Here is an 18462-nt window from a genome sequence, read left to right on the forward strand (position 1 = left end):
AGGACAAGGGTAACAGTAATACAGTAATGTAATTACTTGGTATACATGTACATTTTGAAGAATCTGTATAAATTATATTTTGAAATACAAACATTCAACCTCAGTGATGCAATTAAATTGTATTGCATGTGATAATACACTATGGCAGCACAAGAAGGTACAGTTCTCATTATTCTTCTTTCTATGTTCTTGAAAGATTCCCTTCACTGCTCTTCTTGCTCAAAAAAAAAAAACCCAATCAGGTATTTATAGATGGTTTTTCAAGGAAGTCCACCGAACTAGGACAAGAGCAACATCAAAGCAGATCAAAGCCAGAAAGTTTTCCATAAAAACTGGTTTTCTACAAAAAAATACTTTGGTAAGAAACTACCTATCCTGTGAAAAACATATTTCTGTCTCCTATGATGTCACCATTGAAAGACACCTGAAATGAAGTTGTTTGGACAAGGGTGTTGAAGACATATGACACACAAGGGCTCAGCTGGTTGTGGATGCACTGCTCAAGTTGAGTCACACACTTTTGTTTCCCTTTCTAGGTTTACAGAATTAGAGAACAAGGACAGGATATGTGAAGTCAGAGAAGGAGCAAATACAAGGAGAGCCATCTTAGCAAACGCAAACAAACAGTGTAAGAGCAGCAAAAGGTGGTAGGTAGTAGGTGGTTATGTATGCCAGAAAAAAAATATTCTGGTTTTGTAGAAGAAAAGACTATTTTTACCTTGACTACATTTTAAGAAGCAGATTTCAGTTATGAACTGCTTTTGGCTTGCAAAAAACACAGAGGATCACTTTAGTAAGCAATGGTAACACATGAGAAGAAAGAATTTTATTTGGTAACAAACCAAAACAAACACACAGAATGTGGGTTTCTGTTTGGGTTTTTTGACTACACCACAGGCTGGACATAGGGAACTGTAGCTTTGTTTTTCCAAATAAAACATTCCTACCGTCATCACGGCCAGACTGAAAGCTGCCACCCCTTTTTAATGAAGCAGTTTGACTGAGATGGCCAATTGGTGATGGACGCACATCACTGTCCAGGTCTAACATGGGGCTGTGGAGCAATGCATTGCCTAGGGAGACGGAGGGGAAAAAAAAGGTTATAATGATTTTGCACACCAACTGATATGAAACTGCGTGCTGCATGTGGCATTCTAATTTAATTCTGAAGTGATACAAGACAAAAGTTATCTAGCAAAAACATTCTTAATCTTGCTTATTTAGACTGTTCATCTACATCTATGCTATTTAATAATACCACTCCTGAAGTAAAGCCAAAACCACAAGTACCATGTGGGAAATATCATTCTTTGGTCTGTATGTTTCTCTATTTTTACTTTAATGAATGCCCTACAATTAGTTGCTTGAAAGCTATGCATAAATATGTATTTATGCCATTGGTGACATGGCACACACTTTTTTTCTGGTGCATGTCTAAATATACTTTTCAACAGTAACAGTTTCTTGTGTCTCCAGCAGAAGCAGTTAAGGGCAGAGTACCCAACTACTTCTTAGCTGTTTGACCTGTGCAGAGTTCAGGTAGAAAGAAATCATTCATCATGAAGCAGATTAACTAATGGTACTGTTATGCTTGTGCATGTCTGTAAAACAGCCCACACTATACATGTCCACAAACACATGAAATATTTCCTAGTGAACCAGTTACTGTTATCAAATAATTTTTTTTTTTCTTTGTGTGCCTGTCCATATGTAGGTCACTATTAGAAAGTCCTAGGCAATGATCTAATCTGATTTAATGTACATTTTGGAAAACAACCACATCATAATGAGCAGACCATGACGATTTTCTATGTACTGTAACACTACCAATATTTTTCTTAAAGTCTAAATTGCTGCTTTATGCATTTCACCATAGAGATACATTTCTGAAGGTAACCATCAAAAATTACTTCAGTATTGGCCAACTGAGCTATAACAGCTAAACTTAAATGAATCACAATTCACAGAACTATAAAACAGCCCAGGTTGGAAGGGACCTCAGAACATGCTCTGGGGTCCAGCCTTTCAGGGGAAAGGGAGCCTACGTGAGATTATCTAGCACCCTGTCCAGTTGAGCCTTGAAAACCTCCAGCGATGGGGACTCAACCACATTCCTGGGGAGGTTGCTCCAGTGATAGATTGCTTTCACCGTAAAAAAATTTCTTCCTTATATCAAGATGAAACCTCTCCTGGTAACTTATGCTGAATTTTATAGTGAGAATCTCAGTGTTTGAGTTTATATTGCTTGATCCTTCCATTAATACCTACATTCACTTAAAATAACAGGAAGGCCACATAGTAAGGACACCAGCTGCAACATCGCAATACTCCGATTCAAGAGTAACACAAAGCAAAAAGAATTTGAAGAATATTTATTCTGAATTTATGCTGCTGTCAGACCAGTATGGCAGTAAAGATATACCTAGCCACTTTACTTCAACAGCTGGGACTTAAAGAGCAATATTAACTATTGTGAAACTTATCACAAACTTCCAATAGGTGACAGTATTGGGTTTTAGTTCCTTTTGAAAGAAATTCTTCCTCCCATAATTCTTTAGCAGCTCTTAAAGAGATTTCCTGTGGCCTTTCACTGTGGTCTCACCAAGGCATTGTCATTATCAAGCTAACTGTCAGTTCCCCCATTCATCTTATTACTGTTCACATTATAAACCACCTAAGTAAATAGATTCATTTGCTATGTAGTTCACAATCAGACACACTGCGTTTAACTGACTTCGTGAACCCATCTGTGCTATCTTTAGCCTGTACTATGATTCTGTTGACTATTTAAATCCTACATCACTTATTAAAAACAACTAATCTTTGTGATACTTTTAAAATTGATGAGTTTTCAGCAATATGGACTCTGCTACAGTGATTTAAGTATATTATCCACTGTCACCATGGAGAAGTTCTACAATGAGTTTGAACAAGAATTTGGGGAAAGACTTTTCTGTCTGAATGAACTAAAAATACAGAATAGCAACAAAAAAACCTAAAGCTACCAGACGCTTTTAAAATAGGTGTGTATGCTGCCAGTGCAATAGTTAATTATGAACACATACTATGTAACTGCCCCGTGTAACAGAGATCTGTTTAAGGTCACACATCTTCTGCATCTATGATTTAAACACTTATGACTTCTAAAATATATCTTAATTATTACAAATTTACAACATTAACTTCTGCAAAAACATTCCAGCAAGCCTGCAGAATGAAGTAAAAACAAAAAAATTATTCTTCCTCTCCAGATTAAAAAAACCATGCATTTGATATCTTAGAGATTCTATTCAGAATAAAAAGAAAATTGTATAGAAGGCCCTGAGAAATCTGAAGTGCCTCACATAGATCTTGTGCTTCCATAAGAATTTCACTCTAAGATTTTACACATCTGCATTTTATTTGGGTGAAAAAAAAAAAGTATGTCAAGGGCAAATCAGAATTGTCAGAGGCATTGCTAGTTAAAACATATACTACAAAAAAACCAAAACAAAAGACCAGAAGTGCAGCAATGCTATCTTCATGAAAACTACAATTAGAAAAAACCATGATATGCCAAAACTACCCTCTTTGATGTCTTTGCATAGAATTTAGGCTCTCACCCTTCAAACACCTTGTTAATATGAGGAATTTCTTGTAAACACATAGTTTCTAAAAATGACAGTGCCAATTAAGGCTCAGAATTAAGAAAAACAGACACACTTACCAAACCATCTTAATGTGAATTAGTTCAATTAAAACCATTTGCCTGAGGTAGCTGAAAATCTGAAAATTCTGTATTGCTGCTGATACACTAACCCCACGCTGCCCAAATGGTTTATATATTCACCAGTAACAGAAAACATGTAAAGAATACTCTCTTGTTCCACCAGAAAAACCACATCATCAGTTTGCAGTCGTACCAGGAAAAGAAAGTTTAACATGAACTAATTTCTTAATTGGTTGTCTAGCATTACAAGCAAGTATAACACAGCAGCAGGGAACTACAACAGCATATATACCCTCAGGACTAATAAGCATCTGGACTACATTAGCAAAGCTGATTTTGCTTTCACCCAACCAGAAGATAGCGCTTGAAGACTGCACACTAATGCATAAATCTTGTAAAAAAAGTGAGAGTTAACTTAAAAACAATTTTTCCCATCCCAACTCGTTTCCTCTCTGGAGCCAGTAGCTTAAATTCAGCAACATAATGTAATACAATGAATATTAGTATGGACTGTAGACAATTTTTATAAACCTAAATAAACTACCCAAATAATAATAATTTACTGGCCATTCATTATTCGATTTGTACTATTTCTACATTCCTAGATCCTGAATACAGGACAGCAACAACCTAGTTTCAAGAAATTAACTTTTTACTGTGCTAACAGATTTTAAGATGTTGTATAAACATCATAAACAATACATTCCTGGCAGATCTTGGATTTTTTTAAAAAATATTTTTTATTGCATCTTTGAAGTTACAGAAGTATTTTTTTCCAAAATACAGCATCTACATGGAGCATATCTGTCAGTGACTCCAGTGCCAAGTGTATATTTAACCAAGGAAACACAGGAAAAATAAATGTACTACATTCTCCTCTTCTACAAATAGTCATGACAAACCAGAAGTGTAATTAAAGCTTTATTACATTTACAACTGTAAAAATCGTAAGAAGATCAAAAAGTTTTAAGGATCTTAACATTGCTTTAAATTTTTTTTTAAAAAAGGATTCTACTGAGTTTCAACTTTTTGTGCACAGACATTTTAAAGGTATGTAGAATGAAACAAAAACATTCAGCCACTGTGTGAAATCCAAATAAGTTCAATGGTTTTGTTCAGACCTCTTGTGTTCTAGTGCAGTTAAGATCTCACCAAAATAAGGATCTGAAAACAAAAAGCGCAATGCCTTTGGAGGCAATTTATTTCATGTGTGCTTTCACTTTCTATAAACCAAGTCACCTGTGCTGACCCCTAAGTGCAGGTTTTCTCTAAGTTTATCAGTACCGGAGTTGCTAAAGGGTACTTATGTGCCTACAGTACCTATGCTCATGTACATACCTTGACCACATTTTCTGAGACATTATCTGCATGCAGCATGTTGCATTCTCAATGAAAAAGATGACTAACAAAGTTTGTCTAAAATAGATTTTTCCATGATCTGCAAACCAGTCAATGATTTAAATCTTTAAAAGCAGCTTTACTTAATTCACAACTATTTCCAAACTGAGTGTAAAAATTGTTCTGCAATCTCTGTCACTTCATAACTTTGCTTTCCCCCCCCCCGCCCTCAGTCTGACAGGCAGAGGTCTCCTATGGGAGTCACGCATCTTGCCTCCCTTCCGTAACCCTGCCTCAGCCACTCTGCAATTCTGCCAGCCCAGTGCATCGCTTATGTGACATTCAGATAAAGCTTTTTACACAAGCTGTTGGTTGATCAGGGGATAATACAATGCCAGTACTTTTTGCAGTGGCAAAGAAAATTGTAAGAAGTGACCAACCTCAGTCTGAGCAGTTTTTCAGTGCAATTTTCTATGGTAAGTCAAACATCAGTCATTACACAGACTTGCTCATATGCAGCACGTATATGAGCAAGATTAAATAAAAAAAAGACCCTACAGATGTGCAACCAGGTGAATACAGTTACTGTATTCTTTCATCCATTATGTATCTTACAGAGATTTTTCTCACAGGCTACAATAGCAAGGGAAGGCTGATCTATAGCCTCTGGACTCTCTGAAGGGCGGCAGACTTCCTTACCACCCTTAAACACCTTTGAACATTTTTTCCTGTGCACAGCGGGCCCTTGTCCTGTGCTACAGCCTGACCACCCACTGTTGCTTGTTGACCAAACACACAGTGCCTGGAGCCTGCACTGACACAACCAGTATAAGATTCCTTTCAAGGACACAGCATTGAGAATTTCAGTTTGTCTAGGCAAGAAATTAGGCAAGCAGGAGAAATTACCAAAAAATTAACCTGCTCAACAGATGAATGACTGCATTTTATTCTTTTTCTTGAGTACTTTTGCTTTCTAACCTTACATTTATTAGGAATCTGACATTTTTAAATTATCAAGAAGAAAATGGGTGGTATTTCTAGCAGAGAGATAAGTGTGCAAGATTAAAATTGCTGTACTTTATGGAAAAAATGTTTTTGGAATACATTTAAAAATGAATGCTCTTTTAAATCTTAAGGCTAGTCTTCATTATACTAAATATATTTATACAGAAACTATTTTTCAGTTCACCACAAAAAGGGTAATTGGGCTGATTATTTCTAGTGGTGTTCTAAGTATTTCACAGCCTAAGGGTAAGCCTTATTCTCAGTCCTGCAGGCCAAAAAAATACTGAAGCAAGAGCCAAACACCTCAATTTCAGCACATAAATAAAAATGACGTCATTTTACTAGCACTAGTAAAATGCACCAGTGGACATTAAGATCTTCAGCAACTTTGAAAAACAACCTGCTTTTACTTAATTGACCAAATAAGGACTTAAAAGACTAGAGCAGACACCAAGGTAAAATTCTGGCCACAGAAGAGTTTCATGTTATTTTCAGTAGTACTAATCTTTTCAATTTTGATTTTAAACTACCTGTGCTGCTTTTTAATCACAATATTTACTGTCTTTATAGTACTTTAAGTATTAATTATATAAAGTATTATATAAATAAGAATACCCCCTGCACTTCTGAACATGTCAGATTCTACTAAAAATTCTAAGTAGCAGCAAAACTACAGATACAGGTGGTAAAAGAGGAAAACAAATCCAGTGTCAAATTTTGTACTGATTAATTTTATTTTTTTTTTTAATTAATAACCCATTAAGGGTTTGCTTGACATCTGCTGTCAAAAGGGTATTTCTGCTATAGACAGGGGATGTGGTTTAGACATGAAATGGCTCCCAGCTGCAAGAAGTCTTCTTCCAGATGTACAGTAAGCAAAGGCAATGGAAGAGAACCAGCTGCTAGGATAACAAATTGAAAAGGCCCCTTTGACACAAGCCTTGCCGGCCTGTCTGATCTAACAAAGATGGATCATTCATTGCAAGGTGAATAGAATCTCAGTGTGACACAGAAGAAAGAACAACGTGGTCTAAGCATCCATCTCTCTCCTTCACACTACATACAGCTGCTGTTACAGGGTTTTTCTGTGCCAGAGTTTTTGACAATATATGGAGAGCTGTGTATCATACTCTGAGTGCTGCAAAAATTACATTTTTTTCCATTGATAAGAACTACAATAAAAATCACGACTGAACTAGGATACTCCCATTTTGAGAGCTGTCCCCAACTTTAATAGGTTGTATATTATATATTTTGCAACCCAAAGGGCAGCAGAAAGATCACACTACAAACTGTGTTAGTGTTCCCATTTACAGTTTTAGTTTATAAAGGGTATTAACAGATAGATTATTTGCAGTAATGTTACATAATATCTCAGAAAGACCTGTTAAGAAATTAAGACTTTTTCAGACAGTTTGATGATAACTGGATTAGAGTCCCTATCCATTTTAGCTCAAAGGATCATGAAACCTACTAAGCCACTATTAAAGTCTAAGCAAATAACCATTGGTTACACAGAAAACAGTCTTAACCTCCATAGCTTCTTTCCCCGATACTCGTATTAAGAATCCTGTTGCTTAACTCATTTTGGCTATCTGCCCAATGCCCCAGGCAAATTTCAAACTAAACCTAATTTATTTACATTATTTTCATGTAATTTTACGTCATGATATCTCCCATGTTTCCTGTACTGCAAGAAGTATGGGAAGCATAAGCCATAGTGAAAAACTACAATTATGCCCTTATTATAAGGGAATAGGCAAGTAAAGTTAAAAATTACAAATATGTAAAATCTTAAGTGAAGGAAACCATTTACTATCCAGGTACCAGGTTTGAAAGTCCCCAGACTTCTTCAAATCATAAGTTCAAAGTTCAAAAGCAGCAATTCAGACTTCAGCCAATACAAAGCATAAAATACCAGCACAATTCAGTTTATCATTCAACTATCTCCTGCTAGAGATTTAAGAAATACCAATTTGAGTGAGCATAGTGCTCTCCCACATTAAGCTTTATATTCATAGCCTTCAAAAAAATGCTCTTTTTCCTGTCTATTCAGTATCATGCATCTCGCTCTCTCTAACATACCTACATACTAAGTAACAGCAGCAAACTGGCTTTACCTACTTCAGGTCCTTCCAATAGGGAGCAATAGCGGGATGCAATCAGATTTATAAAAGGAATCCATCAGTGCTTCAGGAAATAAACTTCATAACCATTAAAAAAAAGGTTTCAAAACCAATAAAAAAGCGCAACTGTCTATTCCATTAGTAAGGCAGATATATTAAACAGAAAACATAAAAAGTTAATAAATCCATGTTTTTACAAGCATTACTATGTCAGCAGAGCTAGAGCTCTAGTCAGTTGCACGTTGGTCTCATATCTACAGTTACACCTTTAATTGAAGGTAATTCTGACCATCAGAGAAGCAAGACAACAGCTTAATGTAAGGACATGAGCATGGGAGCTTTGTGATTTGGGCATCCCCTGTACTGCCTCATGCTTCCATTATGACTTTGGCCATGCTGTTGGATCTCTTTGTCCTGGCTGACCATACTTCAGAGTACTTCAGAGCAGGAGAAATTTTGATCTACTGTCATATATGCATATTCACTCACTCCTTAAAACATTTGGGCTTGGATTCCAACAGTTTCTCATAAGATGAGCATCATCTGCCTGCATTTTTTTTACCTCACAAATGAGGAAGGTCTGCTACGGCTATACAGAGCAAGAGAGAAATGGGCTAAAGGCAGTGATGGGTAACAGCAGCCATATCTGAGCGTGTAATGAACATTAATCTACATAATTTATGACTAATCAGCAAACCAACAGGGTGGTTTAGACTGAGGGGAAACAGTATGCTAATACACATACAGAGATATTCTTCAAGGGAAATATGCACCAAAATGCTGCTGTAAAGTACTTCATACATAGGACTTGAGAAAATTCCCCATCCTACTTGTACGCATTGAAGTAAATGCAACCTGTTAACTAATGATCAGATTACTGCATCTTTTATGATTAATAATTGTCTATTAAAATCAAAGGAAACATCCAGTTGAATAATTTGCTGTTGGTAGTTGTCAGCCTTTAAGTCACACTGCCAAATTATCTGACAAAGCTTAGCACAGCTTGATATACCTTTCAGTTTTTGGAAATAATATTAACACAAGTTGGATTAACTGAAAACAGACAGTATTTGAAACACATAAGACTTCTGCTAACCCTTGAAACAAATTCCAGGGAAGAACTCCAAGACCATTACAGTCCTGTAAATTTGCCACAGTTTCTTCTTTCAGGCTGCATCAGAGATTGTACAATGCTATGGCACTTTACAGTTCTAGGACATGTTTACAACTGCAAAGTATTTCTATAAAATGCAGTTAATCTCTAGTAATATCCAAGCACAGAGGCTTTTTTTTTTTTTAAAAAAAAATTCATGTGATAGTACTACTGAGAGTGAAGGATTCACACTTGGATAAAAGATATATACTTAGATATAAAACCAAAATAAACATGTATTTAAGTACATCTCTAATATACAATTTTCTGATAGCACCTTCAACCCCCTCAGCATGTATGTTAGCTCACTCTACTCTTCAACTATGCTTAGGAAACCTTTGAAAGTACAGTTCTTAACAAGAGGACAATCATCAGACAAAGATAAAGAACCTACAGAAGATGTAGAAAAGTAGATTTATTTCTTGTCAATACTGGGAATTTGTCCTGAGTACCATTACTAGTGGCCTGGATGAGATGAAATGTCACTAAATCTCTTAAAGAGGATAAGAGAAGATGCCATTTCTATATAAGAAAATGGAATTATTTAACTTGTAATGACTAAAGGGTCAGCCTCCTAGTAGTGTGGAGACAACTGGAACAATTTTGTCCCACAGAGTACACTGTTGGCTTGTCACATCAGTGACTGATTTTGGAGTAAGTTCTCCTTAAAATTCACTTAGGTTTGGTTTTTAGCTTGTTTAGCAAATAATTGCTATGTTAACCTTCCCTTCCTGAACACATCATGGCCAGCAAATAAATTCTTTGAGAATATTTACTGTTTGACAATCAGCTACAAAAATCCTGTCCAGACTGTCTAATAGAGTTTTCAAAAAACACTTTTCCAGGTAAGAAAAGCAAAGGCTTTCATCTAATTCCAAATCCATTTCAGGTAGTAAAATCACGTGTAACGACTCAGAGCACAGCTCTGCTTTGACAGCTAATAAAATAGGAGCAAAATGCTCTGGCACAAACTCATTTGAAAGTTGAAAGCAAAAATAAGATACCTGCTACCGAGTTTACTTTGCTGAAAAGTTTTGACTCGGTCAGTTTGAACCCACAGATTCAGCCAGCAGAAGAACCAAGCTAAGAATAGCCAGAAATTGTTGGTATGTTCAAGGTGGAACTGTAATCGCTGTCTGCTTATTCCAGCATATGCAATATGAAGACTACCATCTGCTAGAAACAATGTCTATTATCCCCGTTGAAAAGGGAAACCTAGAAAAAGTTTTAATGCCCTTTTCATTAGAGTATCAGCCTTATGAGCCACCCCTTCCTCCAAATGCTTGATATTCAAAAGAAACTTTTTTTGGAAGCATGTTTTAAGTGGAGGGCTTTAATGTTAAGAAAATTTATTACTATTTTCTCTTAAAAACAGCCTGTGAATTTTTGAACACATGAACCAGATTTCTAACTTGTTTAAATTGATTAGATTCCTCAAAGTCTTGTATAACCAATTTGATATCTATGAGTAAAAACCCACACTTCCTGTTTGAAAAGCATACATCTATTAAAGTAGATTAAAATACATTCCATGTCTCTGATCACAATCAGCATTGTTCTACTTGGCAGTTAAAACCAATTCTTCTGAGTTTTCTTTTTTCACTCTCCCATCTGGTGTATGCCAAAATTAAAGATCTATGGAAAGGAAAAATCACGTTTAGCAACCTTCCTTTGTCCTACAGGATTCTAAGTGAGAAATTCCATCAACTAGAATCAACTCGAGTATTTTACAATCTGTACAGAAACTACATCAGTAAGCATCACATAAAAGGCTGAAAGAAAACTACTGAAATTTGATGAGCTCTTTAATAAAAGTGATAATATATTAGCATTTGTTTCATACATGCATTTACTGGGCATTCAAATTATTTAAATTCCCTCTTCTGCGAGCCAAACAAAGCTGCTAACATAATAGCCCCTTTGATATTAAGGCTGAGGTAAGCAGATTTGTTGCAAGAAAAACACCAAACAGGTTGAGATTTTCAAGACAAGTCTAGGAATTTAGACATATTTTCCATTCATTTACTGGAGCCTGCATATCAAAATTATATAGACTACTAAAACAAAAAGTCTCGAGCACTTGGTATCTTCATGCCCCTATTTTTCTTGTTAAAAAGCTGAGAGATGGCTATATAACGTTTTGCAAGTGACAGGAGAAAAAGAAAGCTTAGAATTGTTTTAACTATGGCTGTTTTTACAAGTGAGTTTTGCTCCTGGCAGCTGTATGTTGTGTGGGGTGGTGGGGGTGTTTCATGGTTTTGATGAGGAGGGAAGACGGGGATGATCTGGAAACGTTCTGAATATTGACCAAGAGGCCAAGAAACCAACCTTGTGTTCCAGCAGGTCCCACTTCACACCATGTTGTGGAACAAAGACGGTCTGTGCAAGCTTTAAGCTAAAACTTATGAAATCACTGTTGTATGCGATGCACCCTGTGAACTCTATACTTGATGTCATAGCCTCCTGCAGCAATTCCACAGCACATTTCTGCAGCAGCTTCAACGCAGTAAAATTGTTGTGATTTCTCAGAATAAAACACCTTATTTTGTTTGGGATACACATGCACTAAACATGGGAGTTACCTATAAGCCAAGAGAGGCCAGATTCCAGTATGCCTACTCATTTCAGAAACAGCAGCAAACCCTGTAAGACTTCTTGAGAAACAAGGTACTACTTGTCATTTTCAAATTTGAAAATCCAGTTTTCAGATTTTACTACTAGAAATGCCAGGCCAACAGCCTTCCACCTATTCCTTTTTTGAAAATATGCTAATGTGATAAACTGTGTTAACTGGTAGCTAAGCTGCTGCCACACCTGAAAGCTATACATTTCTTTGAGGAGCAGCACGGGCAAAGACAAAGACAGAGTACAACTAAGTATTCACATTGGTCTTAATATAACATTGTGTAAACATTCCATTTGTCCAACTCACAGGTCTGTGCCTGAACAGCATAACCTGAATTTTGAAACTGCACATGAAAAAAGGACAAGAGAACACCGTATTATGATTCACTGCATATAAAGAAATTACACATTATTCCACTATGCCCCAATGCCCTGCATATCCATATACAAAGAAATCTAACTGGCAGATTCAGACAACAATCCAAACTTCATGTGACCTCAAAGAAGTATTTCAAGAGGACAGTAAACTTCAGATAAATGATTGAAATTTAATGCTTTTCCCATGTAAAGAGCTTAAAAGTTATAAGTTAAACAAAAAGAAAACTCCAACTGCTGTTTTGTTTTTATAATAGAATAAAGAAAAAAATACAAGTCAGTATTCAACTTTGTAAAAAGCTATCAAAATTGATGGGAAAAAACCCAAATATCATTTGTACACTAAAGCTTGTCAAACAAAAGGCAATGCCAAATTCCTAAATGTCAAAAAAAAATATAAACCAAAAATATATCCTTGCCTTTTTGTTCTTTAACATAGCTCTCCTTACAGTTGTGCATGAGCTGCAGAATCCACTGATGTTGAGCACCAATGCACTGCCAAGCAGGGTCCCCAGGCGCATGAAGATCAGAAAGATATCTGTAAAACCCAGTCCAAGAATCACAGCTCTGACTTGACACACTGAAGGCGTCATTAAAACAGACCAAAGATGTACTAAGAAATACTTTTAACATAATTTTAAAAATTCAAGAATAGTTGTTAAGATACACTCATAACCAATGCAAACACAATCTTGGCATTCTCCCTTCTTCATTTAGCAAGGCAAAATTCCATCAAAAAAACTTGTAGAAATAAACAAACCCATATATTTTTAATATCACATTAACATGTATTTTCAGTTGTCCTTCTAGTAAAGTACTTGAGAAACCAAGCTCTTTATCTGCCAAGGTTGCAGTTCAGTACTTCATGTTTCACTTGGAGTCAGTGATGACATCTCAAGCACATAAAATATGGTATTTTTCTTCTCACTTTATATATCCTGATTGTATCATCATGTAACCTTAACAAGTACAGAAGGAATTATTTTTTGGCAGCTTATTAATTTTAGCACACACACACACAAACAAATGTAGACCAAGCTCCCAGTTTGGGTTTTTTGTCTTGGGTTTTTGTTTTGTTTTTTTTTAATAGGATGTACACACTCAGTCTGAAGAAAGAAAAAAAAAAAAGGGGGGGGGGTTAGATAATGAAAAAGATTGGGGCATCTAATACACAGAAGCAAAACACCCTCTGTATTTAGGGAAAGAGGAGTATTAGAAGCCAGCTGTTGTGATTTTGAAGAGAACACAGAAGTATATAGTCTAATGTATGGCATTCAAGACTATCTGACAACAGTACTTTCAAAAGCGCGTTTTCAAAAAGCTGTAGCTGCTCTAATATTTAATGCTCTCCATTATATTCAGCATTAATGACACTCAGGACAGATTAAAACATTCAGGATGCTCAAGGTGAAGTACACCAATTTATTATCTCAAGCAGTGCAGGCAATGTTTAACTCCTTCACAAAAGCTGTATTACTATAAAAATACCTAATGTTAATTAGGATTGTGCTGCAAAATTCTGTCTTCTTTGAGAACAGTCTGTAGTGCTTGAACATAAAATAAACTGTCAAAGCAGGATTGGTTGGATGGATGAGAACATTACACAACCAACCATTTTGACAGGGTGACATTTATAAATTATGAGCTCAAGTCCTTCCTCAGTGTTAAGTGGGACTTCAGTCTTTGCTTAGGCACAAAATAAAGAAAAAAAAATTACCACCAGTCTTGGAAAAAATACATCTACTTGGCTGTTAATTGATATGGTAAACTGCTTCTGAACAGTATAATATAATTATCAGTGTAAATACCGTAATAAAATGAGAGAAAAATATGAATTGAAGCCTAATTATAAAGATAAACATTGAATAGCTGAGGGGGGAAAACCACAGTATTTCAGGTCTTGCTCAGCCTTAGACATTGGAGACATACAAAACAAACATATCAAGGAAGAAGAAACTTCATAAAAATATCGGGTTTTATGCAAATAATCTTACAATTAGGTTTTCATTCATTTCCTCTTAGCTGAAGTGGTCTGAAGAAAGCTGTCTGCACACCTTGCCTCCAGAATATTTACACTACTATAACCACATTAGCATATCTAGAGTAGTGAAACTAATTTAATCACTTCGTATGCTGCGATTCTATTAATTCATTAGAACTAAATTACTCCACATTTGTCCACTCCCTGCTCTCCTTCATTATACTGTTCTACATGTGGAATACATTTGGTAGTTACATTAACACAGTCTGCTTTAACGTAGACTGGGATATTTTAAAAGATTCAGTACTTCAAGGTAAGGGGCTGGAAAAATAGTAAAAAAAAAAGATAAATCAAATGCTAGAATCAAACACATATACAACTCTGATTCTTTCAAAGAATCCTTAGAAGAGGTCATAAGACTTAGCTTTCATAAAGCAGCTGCTCTTTAAGGTTTTCAGGACTGATATAGAAAGGAAACAGTAGTGCCTTCTTCGGAGACACAAAATGCTTAACAACTCACTTTAGAATGCAATTCCAATAAATAAGCAATATTCATATAACACCCAGAAGAATGAGAAGCACTCTACAAAAAAGTACACTGGTCACCATCATCATAAACTAAACATAACATAAAGGGAACTAAGATACCAATACCACACTTTGTCCTGAGTGACTGGGCCTGGTGAGCACACAAAACATCGAAGCCCTCACGCAGGTGTCAGAATTTTAAGAATGCTTCTCACACAGCACATGGGGTCTACATTTTTTGCCATAACTGAAAAAAAGCACTGAGAGTGTCAAGCTACACTAGGAGCCCTAGTAACATCCAAAACTCAAAAGCTTTCTAAGTAAAGCCATCAAATGTTCCAGAGCACTCTGAAGTTTGGCTCCATGATTGTACAGCAGGTTAAGGTCTACCAGTAAAATAAGGACCAACCAGCTCATGTTAGTATGCTTACAGCAGACTTTGACATCAGCATTGTGAATGACAGAAAATCTAGGAATTTCAGTGAAAACTGGGGAACAGGTTCATGTTCATGTAATATAAAGGAACTACATTATTTAGACTGAGTAGTAAAAGAGTCAAACCCAAATTTAAATGACAGTATTATGGATTAAAACCTCCCTATTATTTGACTCAGGATGATTCCATTTCAACACCAAGTCAAGCTGAAGTGTAAGAGAATAAGGAATCTATTTTGAGATCTGCAACCTGTGAGTTATCATTTAAGACGTAACTTGCAATATGATAGTTTAGAAGAAGCAACAGAATCTAGACATGCCTTAAAGATTTTAAAAAACTAAGTTCAATCTCAGTTATCCTGAACTGAATTGTTCTCATTCAAGAACCTTTTTTTCAATCACTCAATAACCAATCAAGTACTAATCCATTGCCATTATTTATATGATCATAAAACACCAAAATACTCTACTTACAGCTTTAAAATTTAAACCATAGCAAAAATAGTCACTATGCTATTTAGGAAACAGATTTAAATACACATCTAACACCATATGTCTGATGAAGACACTAGTAAAGTGATTACCTTATATAACGTTTCTGATCATGCAATGTTGATGGAGTTTCAAGCAGCTTATCCAACAGAAGTTCTCTTAAAGCTTCAATTCTGGTTTCAACTTCAGCATAATCTAGGAGCAGGGAGAGGAAATAAATCCAATGTGAGCTTTCAGCAGTGGTATGAACTGAAAATTATGTTATTTTTCCTAGGGCATCCGACACTTCTGGAGTTAATGTGGAAATCAATATAACTCATTTTATAACAAGCCACATCTGAAAATTTTGTATATGACAGCTTTACAAAAAACAGAAAATTGGACTCTGAAGTCTTTCCAACAATATGCCAATGAAAGATACCCGAAGTCACATTTTAATTACTGCAACCTTTATGTCCAGTAATACCAAGCCTTAATAAATACTAATAAATAAAATTGGCTGTGATTTCACATTTTGTAGTATCACTCAGAAAACTTGACAGAAATATTGCTTAATTGGTTCCTACAAATCCATAATTTTTATGGATTAGGATCCACATAAAACCCACATAAAGCTCTTTAGACTACTATGTGCTTTTTAGCCTTTAAGTTAAAAAAAAAAAGCAAACAACAGAACTCGTATCTTACATTTTTTGAATACTTGAACCTCTGTCTTTCCAAAGAGTGACTTGGCTTTTTCGTAGTCATTAATAACCACATCGTAATCGCCCTTAAAAAAACAAAAACAAAACCCCCACAAAAAAAATTTATATTTGTCAAGAAAAAGGTAACAGACTAATTTCAGCAAATAGAGAAGTATTTTTAAAGGATTATACCTTCTGGATATTTCTTTCAATATTCAAAGGAAGGTTGAAAAGAAATTTAAAACGCTGAAGAACATTAAGCGCGTTTCTTGTTGAATCAGCTTTGTCCTTCCGACCCAGCACTTCTTGGAATAAGGTATCTGCTGTATTACTGGCTCCTATTTTAAAAAGGGTGAAAATAAGAAAGTAGAGCAAGTAATCGGTTCAAATGACATACAGATTTTCCTCATTTTAATGAGACATTCAAGGTTTTTTTAGAACAAATGAGTAATTACTGTTAAATTTTTATATTTTTTTATTCAACTGTGTTAACATTTTATAACTGATGAAATACTAGTTCAAAGTGAACCACTTAGCATTTTAATGTGGTAAGACCCCTGTGCAATTAAAAACAATCACTCTTTCCTATTTCAAATGCTTAACTTTGCTGCAGATATTTTATAGTTTGCTTTGGCTCCAGATCTACATTTTACAACTAAATTATGCATCTGAGGATATGGAAAAAAGTCATAGAAAGTTTTCTTTGTACAAAAGTATAATTTCATTATGTTAATTAATGTCATAGCTAAAACAGTTATCCCTGGGTTTTGCAAACAATTTTTTTGTTTTCAAGTTGTCTTAATAATTATTAACAATATGTGATATTTAAGTAACTCGCTTAAAAGTGCCAATGATGAAGTCAAAGACAAAGACATGACCGAAGAAAGTCAAACTAGCTGGTCACTAACAGAATGAATACAAATTGTCTTCACATTGCATTAAAAGAGTCTTACTGGCTTCATTACATACAGGATCAAGCCTTGGTCAACAACTTCATGCAATTAAGTTTCTATACTATCTGTGAATATTCTTCAATAAATAGATTAAATATAGCCTTAAAACCTTTTCTATCCAGACTAAAAAACATTCTGTTTTGTAATAGGGATTATTTCCTAACAGAGATTAATAGAATTTCATTTATAGTAGTGAAGATTTACATCACATGCAAGTATTTGCATTTTTCACCTCATGACTTATTTTTAATTAACCAAAAAAAGTGGAACTGTTTTAGCCTTTTTGATCGTTGCATGTAGAAGTTTCTACATTATCTGGTCTAGTGACTATACTTTAAGCAAAGATGAAAAAAAATTACATCAGTCTCGCTGGGTGGCTTGCATGCCATTTTCTCTAGTCAACACTGTGGGTGGCCTGCTCATGTTAAAAGTAGTCTTTGTAAAATAATTGTTATATCTAAATAATGTTTAAACTCTGTTGAAATTTTGAAGCCTTGATGTAAAAAAAGTTTTGTCAGGATAGCTATTTCTACTGCATACTATTTAGCATAGAATACTTTAATCCATTAAGGAGAAATGCACAATGAAAACAGCTAGCTGGACATTTAAATACAGACCACTGATAAAGTATGATTTTTCTCTTGAGGTTATAATAAATGCTTGTTTTTTCAAATCCTTCTAGAAAGTAACATTTGTTTTGTTTGAATTCATACGTTTCTTGTCCGTTCTTTTAACAGTCAAGAAGCAATGTACTATATCTAGGAATTAAAGTTATATCCACAAAGCATTTTTTTAAATTTGATATAAATGTTTTTAAAAGGTCATTAACGACTGCAGGAAGAACACAGTGATTTCCACCTTTAGTTTAAAACTACACATCTTCATCTCTTTATGAATTAATTTGCTGTAGAAATCCTCAATTCAAGTAAATGATTTAACTTTTTTTCCTATTGGCAATTTTTCTGGTTTACACAGAAATTGAAATATGTCAAATTACTCATTAGTGTCCTAATAAAATTCAATACTTCATGCAAAACAGCCCTGTCTTTTTAGATTTTT

The 18462-nt window shown here is 35.1% G+C and overlaps 1 protein-coding gene across 3 annotated transcripts in view; it reads right to left on the reverse strand.

The window, feature by feature from the left end:
- Nucleotides 1–18462, reverse strand: part of EXOC2 (exocyst complex component 2) — a 132442-nt gene that overhangs the window by 64499 nt on the left and 49481 nt on the right. For all 3 annotated transcript variants that reach the window (XM_074873226.1, XM_074873237.1, XM_074873246.1), the window contains 5 exons: nt 16643–16788; nt 16455–16536; nt 15860–15962; nt 12751–12869; nt 948–1073 (listed from right to left, as the gene is read on the reverse strand). In XM_074873226.1, coding sequence (XP_074729327.1) covers nt 948–1073; nt 12751–12869; nt 15860–15962; nt 16455–16536; nt 16643–16788 — 576 coding nt within the window. The remainder of the gene's footprint in view (nt 1–947; nt 1074–12750; nt 12870–15859; nt 15963–16454; nt 16537–16642; nt 16789–18462) is intronic.

Source organism: Strix uralensis, chromosome 1 (genome assembly GCF_047716275.1).
Source record: "Strix uralensis isolate ZFMK-TIS-50842 chromosome 1, bStrUra1, whole genome shotgun sequence".
NCBI lineage: Eukaryota > Metazoa > Chordata > Aves > Strigiformes > Strigidae > Strix > Strix uralensis.